The sequence below is a fragment of the Anas platyrhynchos genome, chromosome 35 (assembly GCF_047663525.1).
Source record: "Anas platyrhynchos isolate ZD024472 breed Pekin duck chromosome 35, IASCAAS_PekinDuck_T2T, whole genome shotgun sequence".
Classification (NCBI taxonomy): domain Eukaryota; kingdom Metazoa; phylum Chordata; class Aves; order Anseriformes; family Anatidae; genus Anas; species Anas platyrhynchos.
Genome location: NC_092623.1, coordinates 5,094,346 through 5,107,634, shown reverse-complemented (window position 1 = coordinate 5,107,634; position 13,289 = coordinate 5,094,346). Strand labels below are relative to the sequence as shown.

Below are 13,289 nucleotides of genomic sequence, written 5' to 3'. Positions count from 1 at the left end.
CCCTGTGGCCCCGGGGAGCTGCCCGCCGCCTCGTCGGCCAGCCCGGCAGCAATCCTGCCAGCACAGAATAGCTCACTGCGTTTCAGGGTAAAGTGACGATTAATTTCTATTTCCTGGCCTGGGTGCTGCTTCCTTCTTTAAGGAAGCTTCAAGGTTAAAGGTTAAGCTCAGTTATGTCAGGGCCCAAGTCCGTTTCGTGAAGGGGCTCTTGTACGAAAGCTTAAGCTGGGATCGACTCTCTGCTAAGCAGAGGCCAAACGTGTACCTACTGAGAAGCAGGTCCTAAGTGATAACATTTTCTAAAGAGACTGCTAAACACATCTGAACAGTGCTGCTGCAGAACTCTGAATGGGGGGATAGCAACTGTCTTAACTGATCTGGAATCTTGAGTTTACTTTTCAGTGGACAAGAGGTGTGTCTCTCAAGGCAAACAAAGAGAGGAGTAACACCCGATACTCATGTCAACATAAATTTATGCTCAGAGCGTAGGTGTAGGAACAGCATCGGTATGTATATGGAACATCGTGAGAGGAAGCTCTGTCGGTATTTACAGTTTTTCTACTACCTTGTCAGAGAGACGTTATCTCCACATTAGAAATGGATGTATTTTGAAACGGTGGTGGTGGATCGGATTTCTTCTTTCTAGTGTTAATATTTGCTCTTGAATCGTACTTAATACCTGGTAACGCCTCAATCAGTTGTCAAAAATAAACTTAAAAATGTGTAAGGCTTATCTCGTTGGTCAGTATAAAGATCAAGGCTTTTTTCCTTTTTCCTTTTTCCTTTACCTTTTCCTTTCTTCCCCAGTATTGTTTTTCTTTTCTCCTTCTCACTACAGTCTTAATTTTGTTTCTTGTCCCTTAAGTGTGTTTTCAGTGTGTTGCTGAAACATTTTCTCTTTCAATGCGAAAAAAGGAGCTGTCACTGGTGAAGATCGGAGCTTATCTGAAAATCCCTGAGCCCAGGAGCTGTCACCTTAGTCTTCCAGTCGGACAAGGACGACTTCATTTCTCGTGTAAATGCATTTTTCAGGTTTGCGTATTGTTTTTTCAGGAACGGAAAGTGTGTATAGAATGGATTTAAAATCAATCTTAAATGTAAAATGTCAAGGGAAAAAAGTTCTAGTTACAACCTCTGCACATAATTTGCCAGCTGTGGGACTAGGAGTTTTCTTATTTACTGTGTTTTGTTTAACGTGTCTGAAGTTTAATGGATAGCAATCAAGGCGTGCTAGAAATCTGAAAGCACTTTATGCTTTGTTCTCTCAGTCATTTTGGTATAACAAACTAGCTTATGTTTTAAACGCTCCATTAGGTTAGTGGTTTCCCTATAGGTAACAAGTCCCTGTGTGCTACAGTAAGACAGTAACAAAACATGAAGTATAGAAGTTCATCCTGTCATGGATGCTTCTGCCTACGGACACACAATTATGCTTATTTAAAGCGGTATCACCTTGAAACCTAATCAGCATTTTAAAAAGGACTTTGTAGCAGTTATTGGCTTTTGTCCTGGAGGGCTGAGGTTTGTTTTGTTTTGTTTTACATTCAGCATTTCCGTTTCTAGCTTACATTGCCCTGTTGTTTTGCATGAGGAAAACGTGCAACTTTACAAAGCAGAACGGAAAGAGCTGCTTTTTAGTCTAACGTTTCAGTTTTTTGTAGGAGTTTTAAATGTGGTAGGAGTAAAACACCAGAAGTACTGCTGCCAAAGTTATATTCAAACTCGTATTTCGTGGAGAAGCAGAAGAAGCCCAGGGAGAAATAAATTTGCAAACGTGCTCTTCATGCTCTCCTTTCCCAAGATTTCTCTGAGATATAGCCCATCCTCTGTGGGTTTTGAGGTATATGGTTCCCAGGAGTGAGAAGGAGGGCCAAACATCTCTCTTCTTGGATCTCAACATGCCAGGGCTTTAGTGTACTGCCACTTACGGCTCCGCTTTTTCACCTGGAAAAAGCGACCACATGATGTAGACTGAGGAGCCCTCACAAATTAACTTGCTATCACAAAGTGACGCCCAGAAAAGGTGTATTTAAAAGCTAGGCTCATTATAGAATAACAACAAACCCCTCATGATTGGTGCAGTAGACAGTGAGGTAGAGGGCGATCCCTGGAAAGACAGAAGAAAAGGAGCAGTGAGTTCTGGGTACCTTTGTGCACACGAAACAGAAAAACGCAGGCAGTGAAGTAATAGTGTTCCATTACTAACGCCAGCAATAGATAATTGCAACAATTATCTATTAGATCATAGGTAATAATTAACAGATAATTGTGCAACTCTGGAAATCAATAAATAACTGATTCCCCTCAGAGAATGTCTTCTACATTTTTATATTAAAAAGACTCCAGAGTTGTAATGGATTAAAATCCTACGGAAGTGAAAGAAATGGCATCAGCCACTAGTTCTGCAGAAGCTAAAAGTAATACCGATAGAGTTTAGATGGAAATTTTCACTTTGTGTGTTTAGTTTGGGGATTCTTTTTAAATCATTCATACCAGCGATTTAGTTCTTAAGGCTGTTTCTTTGAGATTAAGTGACAGGACTTCTGCTATTCTTTTCTTCTTGGAATGCTTCTTGATATTCTTACGTCAACCAGAACTTCTGTCTCTGTCGCAGATGTCAACAATGACCGTAGTTAAGAAGCCCAAATCTTCAAAGTCTAAAAAGCCCTCTTCAAGGCGGTCTGGCAAATCCAAGAAACCAAGTACTAAAATACTGATGTCACGCACCGCAAACTGGGGCCAGATACCGCCTGCAGAAGATTCAAGCCAAGTCTCTGTGGCCCAAGGACGTGGAGGTGCTATTTACTGTAGATCATCTGAAAAATCTAAGGCTTTTGCCCCAAGAGATCTAAGTAAGTGTGAGCTTTATCCTGACTCCATTTTCTTCAAAGCAAAAGTAGAAAATGCAGTTCTTACTTGTTGCACTGATAGAGAAGGGGACTAGTGTGAACAAAGACTTCAAAAGCGAATCCCCTAAGGCAACTGAAGTGACTGATGTTACAGAAATTAATTTTGATATATTTACAGCCAACAGAGAAATATGGGGAGCTTTTTGTAATGCACAGATTCATCCATGTCTTTTCCGTTTTGCAAAGAAAAGTGTTTGATTGTTGCTATTCACAGCTTCCATTTTTCACACGTTTTTTGAATGATAACATTGCTCAGGAAAAGATCTGGTATCTGTAGGGGTACCGTCATTCCTAGTTACTAGTTTTTACCTTTTTTCCGTATAATTTCAAGTCTAAGCTTGTGGTTTAAGTTATAATAAGGAAAAAAACAGTAGTTGAGTTAATCAGGTTAAAGATTATAGATGGAGAGGAACTTGGCATTAGGTACTACAAACAGAATGGCAGTTAGCCTTGCCTTAGAAAAATTAAAATGGTTGACGAAAGCTGTTTTTTTGTGTTTTTTTTTTTTCCCCAAAACATTGTGTTGACCAGCCAATTTGAATTTGGCGGTATTAAAGCTGTCTGCAATAATTTTTTTCTGGCTTGGATTGTAGCTAGCTCCTCTAGGTGCTCCTGCAGAATAGTATTTTTTTAAATACCTTCCTTAGAAACAAACAAACAAAATCTCTTTTTAAATTTAACTTTCTTGCAGTTGTTAATGATGGAATTGCTCCACCACAGAGCATTCTTTTTCCAGCTGAGAAGATTTGTATGGATTGGCGAGAAACACAAAGTGTTGGAGTTGGCCTGTACAATCTTGGCAACACATGTTTTCTTAATGCTACTCTACAGTGTTTGACCTACACACCCCCACTTGCCAATTACATGCTTTCTCTCGAGCACGGCCAGTCATGTGAGTACTTTCTAAGAGTATTTCAAATCTGTTGGACAGCTCTGAAGGTGAAAGAACAGCAGTGATTCTGAGACAAGCTTATTTGCCTGATTTTACCTGTAGAAGCTGGCTTTGAGCACTGTATTAGCAGTGGGCTCCGAATAGCATACGGAGTGCAATTAATGCACTGTTTGTTTAATGAATGAATTTATTTATTTATGTATTTATTAAAGGATCATTTATTGCTTCGTGGGAATAATGAAGTGCATTGGACAGTAATGCATTTAGTAGTAATTTTAGAGAGTAATACATTTTTCAGCCTGTGGAGTTCACATTCCTGTCAGCCTTTACAAATGTGACTTTGCAGTAGTCTTTTAGATTTCTCATCACAAAATGCATTTGAATACAGGCTTAGTGGATATTTTTATTCTGTAAAGTTGTGTGAAATGAAATGTTACAAGACTGTTGGGACATTGGCATCTTGGGAGAATAGAATGTAGCAAGGAGAGTGGATATCGTATCTATAGTTTAAATTTTACTTAGATGTTTGTTTGTAGTTATGGATATTTTGCTGGACTGGGATGCTTTCTTCTTTCACTCTTCAGGTCGTGAACAAGATTTTTGCATGATGTGCACAATGGAGACTCACATTAACCAGGCCCTGCGTTGCACTGTTGATGCCATCGAGCCTACGCATGTTATCAGTAATCTCAGTCGTAAGTGGCTTCAGATGTGTTTCTTTTCGATAGCTTGTAATCTTCAAATACTTATTTGATGTGTATAAGTGGTTTTAACACTAGAAAGAAGAGAGATTTTAGAAATACAAGAATGATTTCATTTTTAAATGAGGTGAATACTATCATCTTCTTCTTTAGGAATAGGACAACATTTCCGTTTTGGCAGTCAAGAAGACGCACACGAGTTCTTGCGCTATACTGTTGATGCTATGCAGGAAGCGTGCTTGAATGGAAGCACCGAGTAAGCATAAACAAGTTCACTTTCATACATTCTCTAGCACCTTCTAGTCCTTTATTTACTATCAAAAATGATCTCTAGCACCTTTTAGTGCCTTATTTACTATCAGCAACGAAAGTCTACATCATCCTTAGTTTTCATAAAACTCTTTGAAGAGTTAACTCTGCGCCTTAAATCTTCTGAGGTCTGATTATAATTTATTTCCAGATTGGACAGATCTTCTCAAGCTACCACCATCATTCATCAAATATTTGGAGGATTTCTAAGATCGAGAGGTACTTTAAAAAATATTCCTGTCCTTAGAACTGATCTGTGTCTTTTGTCGGTAGTAAAGCAGTCTGTAGTTTGTCTAAAGTAGTATCTGGCAACAACTTGAATTTGGACAGTTAGTCTCCTTCACATAAGGTTAAGCATTTATATTTTGCTTCCAGTGAAGTGCTTGAATTGCAAAGCAGTTTCGGATACGTATGAGGCATTTCTTGATATCACTTTGGATATAAAGGTAAGATGTTTTCTAAATATAATTCATGATGTTTAAGTACATGCCTAACTTTCTAAATTAAACTTGTTTACCTTAAAAAACCAAACCACATATAATGTTAAAACGTAAGAGCTTGGTGGTGCTAAGGAAGTGGATTGGACTTTGTCCTTCTGTGGAACCCATGTAAATAGTCTCCACATTTGCATTGGGTTTAAGGGGAAAGAATTCTCTTTCTGCAAAAATTATAATGCTGTCATACTTCTCTGTTGTTCTACCCCAATGTACATCTAATTGTTAGACTGATGAATTTGTCCCCAGTATTGATGACAAAGCACACTATAGGTGCTGTCTAGGCTACTGGAAAAGTATTTGTTCCGAAGTCAAATGACTTCCAGGTGAGGTCAATGCTGAGCATGCTCTTTCTGCCTCCTTCTTCACAGTGCTCATAGTAGATCGCTGGAGTATGTTAGTAAGATTCTCTTACAAACTACTAGTACGTCTCTGGAATTTTGAATTTACGGTGACTTTACGCTCTTCTTTCTCGCTCCTCTAGGCGGTTTCATCTGTTACCAGAGCTCTGGAACTCTTTGTGAAACCTGAAGAGCTGGGTGGAGAGAATTGCTATAAATGTAGCGAGTAAGATTTTGACGAATTAGGTCTTAATCCTAGATGTCAGTTTTATATGTTGCATGACTCTGTTGGACTACCTCTAAACTTTGGATCTACTTACGAGTTTTGTGGAAGTTTATAAAACACTTGGATTTTTGTTTCTTTGGAGGGGGGAAGTCTTGTTCAGAGGCATTCCCTATGGGTTTGCAATTCTCTGGCTCGTATTTTGCCATCAGAATTCAAAAAGAGATACTTTTGTTCTTTCTATTTTTTAGCTCTCGACAGTACTTTTCTTGATGTAAACTGCCCAGTTTCCATTGTTCTCTGGGCTAGTGGCTAATTTTCACTGCTTACACTGTAGGTCCTACCTTGGAGCGGGCAATGTATCAAACTGAACTATTGTGTTTCAAAGGATGGCAGACAGTTTCAGTGTCTTTCCAGACAAGCTCAGTACATGAAGACTTCCTACTGTTAAATGTCTCCCTCCTGTAGAATGACCATGTGCTTCTGTTGTATTTTTGATGTTGATAGACGACCTATGTTGGAGATTATTTGCAATTTCTAGTCCTGGGGACCAAGGCTCTCTCGTTCCACTTTCATTATTTGTATTTCCCTTGAAAGCTGAAAGAATGTATCCAGGATTGGAGTTCAAATAGCCACTTTTGTAGACCAAGAAATGGTACCTTGCCATCCAACCTGGTAATACCCTTTCGTGAGAGATTCCTGTTCCTGCTATGCCCGGGGTTTTGGGAGAATTTACCTTCTTCACTGTATTAACAAACCTGACACGCAGTGCATGGGTTTATGAAAAGAAAAAAGACCAACCTATTATGCAAGTAAATGTCATTCAAATAGCATAGGCATGCGTGAGACATTAAAACGAGTTTGTTTTGGGGGCGAAAAAAGAAGATGCCTTCAAACACTTATCTCTGCTTGTTTTTAAGGTGTAATAAGATGGTTCCTGCATCCAAGAGATTTACCATACACCGTTCTTCCAAGGTTCTCACAATATCACTGAAAAGATTTGCAGATTTCACAGGTGGAAAGATCAACAAGGTATATTTACCACTGTAATGCAACTATATCATCGTGTAATGGGACATCCCCCAAAGCTGAAAGTTGTTTATATTTTCAGACAGTAATTGTAGACTAACGACTATGGCTTATTCTTTCTCTTAATATCAATAAAGTTCCCGCTTGACAAGAAGCATATGCTTTCCTCTGAGAAGGCTGATTCATCAGGAAACAGTTCTCTGCAACTTCTAGTCTTAAACATTGTTTATGGGAAGACTTATTTGTAGTGAATCAAGAAATATCTTCTAGAAATATATTCTAGAAATAAATTCTAGTCTGTGTTTTTTGGAAGTGTTTTTCTCTGGCTAGTCCACGAAGTACTCTGGGATAATTTTCTATCTTCTTGGTCTCTCTTTAGGTGGTGAAATATCCGGAGTATTTGGACCTGAGAGCCTACATGTCACAGTCAATGGGAGAACCACTGCTCTATGCCTTATACGCGGTGCTGGTACATCACGGTGTCAGCTGTCACTCAGGACACTATATATGCTATGTAAAGGTAGAAGTCAACAGCATTTCTAACAGGGTAAAGGTTGTGCTGGCAAACCAGTGAAAGCGTGACTAGCAGCTACTGTTTCTAGGGAAAAAGATTTCATTATATTTTTATTTGACACGTGTGTATTTTGTTCCTATCCGTGATTTCATTTGGAACACGTGCAATTCACCTAAAGAAATGGTTGTCTTTATTTGCAGGCTGGTAATGGACTTTGGTATCAGATGAATGATGCTAAAGTAGTCCGTACTGACATTAAGAGAGTTCTTGGTCAGCAAGCTTACATACTTTTTTATATCAGGTAATAACAAATCTTAACATGTGTTCAGAAGAGATTTACTTTCCTGTTATTGATATTTTTCTGTTTTGCAAGTGTTTTTCTTGCTATCCCAGGGAAAGATTATTATTTGTCTAATTCAGTTCTGTCTAACCTGAAATTCTCTGTGTCATTTATTATCTTTTGTTGCTTGGCCTGAAACTGCAGCACTTGTGTAAATTGCTATCTATGTGTTACCTGTAGCTGGCTAATTTAGAGAAGGAGAAAAATGAAGGTCATCTGTCGTGTAAGAATGAATTATTGTTCTGAAAGTGATAGTCTTAGTAGGAAGACTGTTCTCTCCTTTTCAGTTTGTAGTCTTGGCGAAGCCTTCTGTAGAGAAGGCTTCCATATCGTATGAACTGTTCCTCTAAAATTATAGGATGGGATTTAATCCAAGAGTAGGCTGAAAGAAAAACTAAACTCCGATCACTGCTCTTTTCTGAAGGCGCTATGATTTGACACTTGGAGAACGTGCGTTTTACTTGCCAGCACCATCTTATCCCTGTTCATTCCCTCCTGGTCAGCAGGGGGCTAATAGTAAGCAGGCTGGATTTATGGGACCACGACTTCTTCCTCATATGATTAAGGTAATTCAGGGAAGTGGGAGGGCAGGTAACGGCACCAAACTGCTAGTGGGTTTGGGGTTTGGTGTGGGGTTTTTTGTTTGGTTTTCAGCATCTTAGTTTTGTTTTCCTTCCCATGCTGCAGCTTTCTTCACAGCCTTCATGCTACAGCCAGAGTCATTCAAACAGTGGTTACTGCTAAATTGTGCAGCCATGCGACTCCATTACTTAATACCTCCAAGACAGCTTTCTAAAGCACAGAGAGCTACGCTCTTTGACAATTTAAGCAGAGTGTACTAATCCTCGAATCATTTAAAAGAGGACTTGTTTTTCCTATCGTCGTCACTTTAGCTAAGACAGGGAAAACTAATTGTCTTATTCCTGAGCACCAGAACAATTCCTTCAGGCTTTTCAGGGTATGTTTAAAGGGGAAAATAAATATATTTGGGAATAGCAGCAGGTAATGTTAAGTTGTTTGGCTGGTTTTCAAAGATGATGTTAATTTGATTCCAATTGGCTGTAAACCAAAAGCAGGAATTGAATACGCTTATTGGACTTGCATTTATCTTTAAAGGGCAGTGTGTTTTTCTTTGTAGGTGTTAAGACCATTTGCAGAAATACTCAGTAGGAGAGTTTTGTGTTTCAAAATGTTAAATGCAGTGTTTGCGTTAATCCATCTTGCCATTTCTTCTTTTTAAATACAGAATTCAAGCCGTTTAAATGGAAATGGATCCATAAAAGAGGACGCAAAGACCACTGGTGTCACCCTAAAAAGGCCATCTTCAGCACCACCGATGGCCTGTGTTCAAAACCAGACAATTACCAGGCCTTCAATTACTGATCCGTCAAGAAAACAGAAGATCACCACCAGTATTCACAATAAATTGCCTGCTCGTCGGACTGTGTCACAGCCTGACTGTCTTAGCAGTGCTGCGGAGGACGAAGATCTCTACCAGGCTGTTCCTTCATCCACAATTACAAATTCGGTAATGCAAATGAAGCAAATGCAAACAAGCAAAAAAGTTTCTGATGAGATTTTTGTGGAGCCAACAGTGAATGAAAATCCTAAACTCAGCTCTGATAACACAGTCCCTTACGGTGCAGAATCTTCAGGAAAATCTGAGGAGGAGTCAAAGGGCTTATTTAAAAGGAATTGCAATGCAATGTCCTCTAATGGAATTTTGGTTGGAAAGGTAGTCCGTACATTGCAGCATTCCGGTTCTTCCTGTCAGAATGCTGACGAAGGAAGATCCCAGCATGAGCTGCCAAAAACCGATTCACTAAATGGTGCTATTAGGTTAGTTAATGAATCGAAAGAAAACGGACTGAAACTTGATGATTCCACTTGCCGAGTTGAACCTGTTAAACCTTCTGAGATGTTCTTTTCTAAAACAAATGGATTGCTTGAAACATAGATTTGCTCCATCGAGAATTTCTCACCTATGATGTATTCGGGAGTGTTTATTGTGTTCCTAATTCAGGTGAAATACTGAGAAAACACAGCACAAATGTGATTGTAAGACTTTGTGGTATTATCCCATTAGAATTTGCAGACCTGAGCTTACATTAGAACTTGTCAACTTAAGCTCAGCTGAGATAAAAATTCCTAAGTTTCATAAAGTAGATTTTGGGAGGTGAGTTGGGGTTATCTTTGAAGTGTAGATAATGCATACAACTCAAAACGGTCTTGCTTACCATTTAATGGAGAAATTCTGACAAGACTAGTCCTCAGTACTACTACAAATAGTATTTTTTTGTCTGCTGACTTGTGCGTTTTGATTGCAGATGCCTGGAGCTATGCCTTCAGTCAATCGAGAAATCATCACGGAGTCCCTCACAGCCAGCCAGCTGAACAGCTTGTCAGAGGAAACGAGGTAAAATGAGCACAGTCTGATTAAGACAAGACCTTATGGAAGTTCGTTACGGTTTTATCTGTCTACTAATAGTATTTAATGGAAGGATTTAAATTAGTACAATTCCATGCTGTATGTCCAGCGTTACGAACAGAACTAATGATCAGCACTGAGCATATCACTCTGATGCAGGTTGGTGCCTCAAGGAGAACTTGTGTTCCTTCATAGAATGTTTTTCCATTTTTCTCCACTGTCTGGAGAAACACTGGCTGTTCCCCGCTCGCCCCTATGCCTTTTTTCTCAGAGCAGCAGGTGGAAGGAGACGGATGCATTTGCTTTTTTAGTGCAATGGCTTCAGAAGCAAGAGGGGAGAAAGCACTTTCTCAGGGAGCTGGAGAAGGTGTCCTAATCACAGGAGAGGTTTCTAAATGGCATATCTCTGCGAGTGTTCCTGTAGTCTGGAGGTTTTTGTTTGTTTGTTTGCCTTTGGAAGGTTTTACTGTTAATCTTCACGTCCTTCAGCAGAAGTGAGAAATGTGATTTTATTTTGTGCAGTGTCGCGGACCCTCCGAAATCTACTGGGAAGGATGAATACCTCGCACAGTACCAATGTGATGACGGTGGAGACAAGGAGAAACCAAGAAGATCAAAAGAACGTGACCTCATTTCAAAAGAAAACGTTTTGTACGGCAAAGAGTCTTCTGAGCCTGGTGAGAAATTGCGGCAAACTTCCTCTCTCGAGTGTGACACTGAATGTAGCTCTAAAAAGCTTTCCTCCTCAGCTATTGCAGAGAGATGCCAAGGTAGAAAGGACAAGACTAAAAACACTGAGAAAGAGCATTACCAAAGCAAGAGGGAACATGCTCCTAGTGAAGAGAAGGAGAGTCAAAAAGCAGGTCCTTCCAGCAAGAGGAGGTGTTCTCAGAGCGTGGAAGTTGTTCATCAAAAGCGTCACAAGCAGGAGCACTGGGAGGGAAGCAGGTGCAGATCTTTCCCTGGTGAAAGAAACAGCCCTGAGAATGGCAGAAGAGCAGTCAAATATTCAAAGTACAGATCTGGCAGCGGAGGAAGATCAGAACAAGGTAGCAATAGATATTACCGATCCAAAGGGGAAAGAAGTTGGAGCAGAGAAAGATACTATCGAGATGAAGCACGGAGGTGGGAAAGTTGTAGCTATTACAATGATTACTATTCACCTCATGCGACAGGAGACAGTAGAGAGAGAAAGTTCTCTCACGGCGATGCAGCCTTTGACAAATGGACTGCAACTTACTACGGCAGGTCACATAAGCATTATCATTACAAAAGTGGATGGCCTCACGGTTCCCTCTTGAGAGATGAAGATGGACGTCGCTTTAGCACACCCCGAGCAGACTTGCATCGTTGCTCGGTATCTCAGCAACATTCTGGAAGACATTCTCGTGAAAGACATGCGCTTCCACCTGTGTCAGCTCATTTGGAGAACTGTCGCCAGAAAAATGAAACAGAAGGAAACAGAAAAAGAAAATCTACCCGTGCAGAAGGTAGTGAAAGTGAAATAGAAAGGAAAGACAGAAAGATAGAAAAGGAGCTTTTAGGTGGTGAAAAAAATGCAAAAATATCACAAGTTCTAGAAGAAAAAGAAGTCTAAGGATAAACATGGAGAGAAGGATTCCAAGTAAGCAAGGATTCCAGCATACTCCGCATTTTTTATCCTAATTCTTTTCTGGGTGCTTCTCATGTATTCCTTCTTTTTTTTTTTTTCTCCTTTTTTTTTTTCTTCTCTTTTTTTCTTCTTCTTTTTTTTTTTTTTTTTTTTTTTTTTTTCTGGTATTTTCTAAGTTACTTAGATAGCATCAGCTGGCTGGGGATCATGTTGTTAGGTTGATCAGTGAAGATAGGAAAGCTATTGCTGAATTGTTTCAGAGCACTAGCTTTGGACCACATAGTTGGAAACACATCCGTACACCATTCTGGATTAGGTTAAAAGTTTTTTTCTGCTTGCACGTATTCCAGAGCTAGCCATTGTTAATGATCTGTGTACAAACCAGGACCTATGGTCCTCCAATCTGAGGGCTTAAGTTTGCTACATCTAAAGTAAGTTGCGTGTGCACAAAGCACCACAAAATAGCTGACATGCTGCAAATCATCACCTGTGGTAAAATAAATAAAGTTTCATATAGGCAACAAGTGCCACATCTTTTTTTCTCTTTTAAACTTGCATGTTTCTTTCAGACTTCACGATTTGTGTTTCTGTGTGCTCCACTTTGACAATGCCAATCCCAAGCGTAAAACAAGAAGAAAAAGGAGAAGAAAAAGAAGAAAAAAGAGAAACAGCAGGAAAGTGAAAGGCTCCTTGGAACACTTAGATCCTCATTTCCAGAAGATAACGCGGGAGAAGAAGGAAGAATCCCATCCTCCAGATGGCTCTTCATGTGAGCAATGCAGAAGTGAGAGCAGTAAACAACCTTACAAGGAAGGGAAGCCTTCCAGTGCAGGCGAAAGCAAGAAATACACCTCCATCTCATCCAACGAGTGTATTAAAGGTAAGCGGCCGCAGTGTGTTTGAGGAATTCCTTTTCTATTAATGTAGAGATTATTTCCAACAGTCTTGAAGTGCTTGGTGACTTAACAGTCTGCTGGATATTAAAAAAAAAAGCTGATGGACTTTTTCTTTCCGTTTTTAAATGACCACTAGGAAAGAATGCCTGAAATAAAGAGGTGAAAGGCAAATAGTTTTCATTTGGTGTGATGATTAAGTGGCAAACAAGAGGAAGAGTTGCAAGATCCCTTCTTAAATTCAGTCCAGCCAAGTAGGAAAAGTAAACGTGGACAGCTGTATCTTGGCAAAGAAGATAGTAGGGAGCAAGGAGGTTTAGCAGTCAAGATGGAAGGTGATGCCATGAGGCTTACAGGCTAGTAATGTTCTAGTGAAACCCAGCCTTCCTAAAGAAGCCTGCCTGAATAATTCCTGTGAATAACAGACTCTGTTCAGCTATTTCCTAACATAGAAACGGTGCTGACTGCTTCTTCAGAGTAACATAAGTTAGTGATACTACTGAAATAGTTGTGGTTCAGACGTAGATCTGATTTCTCCTAAGCACGCTGAATTCACAGCTGTTGATCCTCCAGCGGAGGCTTTGCAATTGAACACCTGGAGAAT

General features: G+C 39.8%; 2 protein-coding genes across 2 annotated transcripts; both read left to right on the top strand.

Moving 5' to 3' along the window:
• The first annotated feature begins 3,148 nt into the window (after nt 1–3,148).
• LOC140000928 (ubiquitin carboxyl-terminal hydrolase 42-like) lies at nt 3,149–10,508 on the top strand. The gene is made up of 13 exons (XM_072032035.1): nt 3,149–3,176; nt 3,601–3,801; nt 4,386–4,496; nt 4,656–4,758; nt 4,963–5,030; nt 5,187–5,257; nt 5,790–5,872; nt 6,790–6,901; nt 7,278–7,418; nt 7,613–7,713; nt 8,177–8,318; nt 8,999–9,280; nt 10,080–10,508. Exons 1-13 carry the CDS (start codon nt 3,149–3,151, stop codon nt 10,170–10,172), a joined length of 1,536 nt encoding a protein of 511 aa, XP_071888136.1. The 3' UTR covers nt 10,173–10,508.
• LOC140000927 (uncharacterized) lies at nt 10,275–12,637 on the top strand. Its single transcript, XM_072032034.1, has 3 exons — nt 10,275–10,279; nt 10,703–11,804; nt 12,362–12,637. Exons 1-2 carry the CDS (start codon nt 10,275–10,277, stop codon nt 11,775–11,777), a joined length of 1,080 nt encoding a protein of 359 aa, XP_071888135.1. The 3' UTR covers nt 11,778–11,804; nt 12,362–12,637.
• The last annotated feature ends 652 nt before the right edge of the window (nt 12,638–13,289 follow it).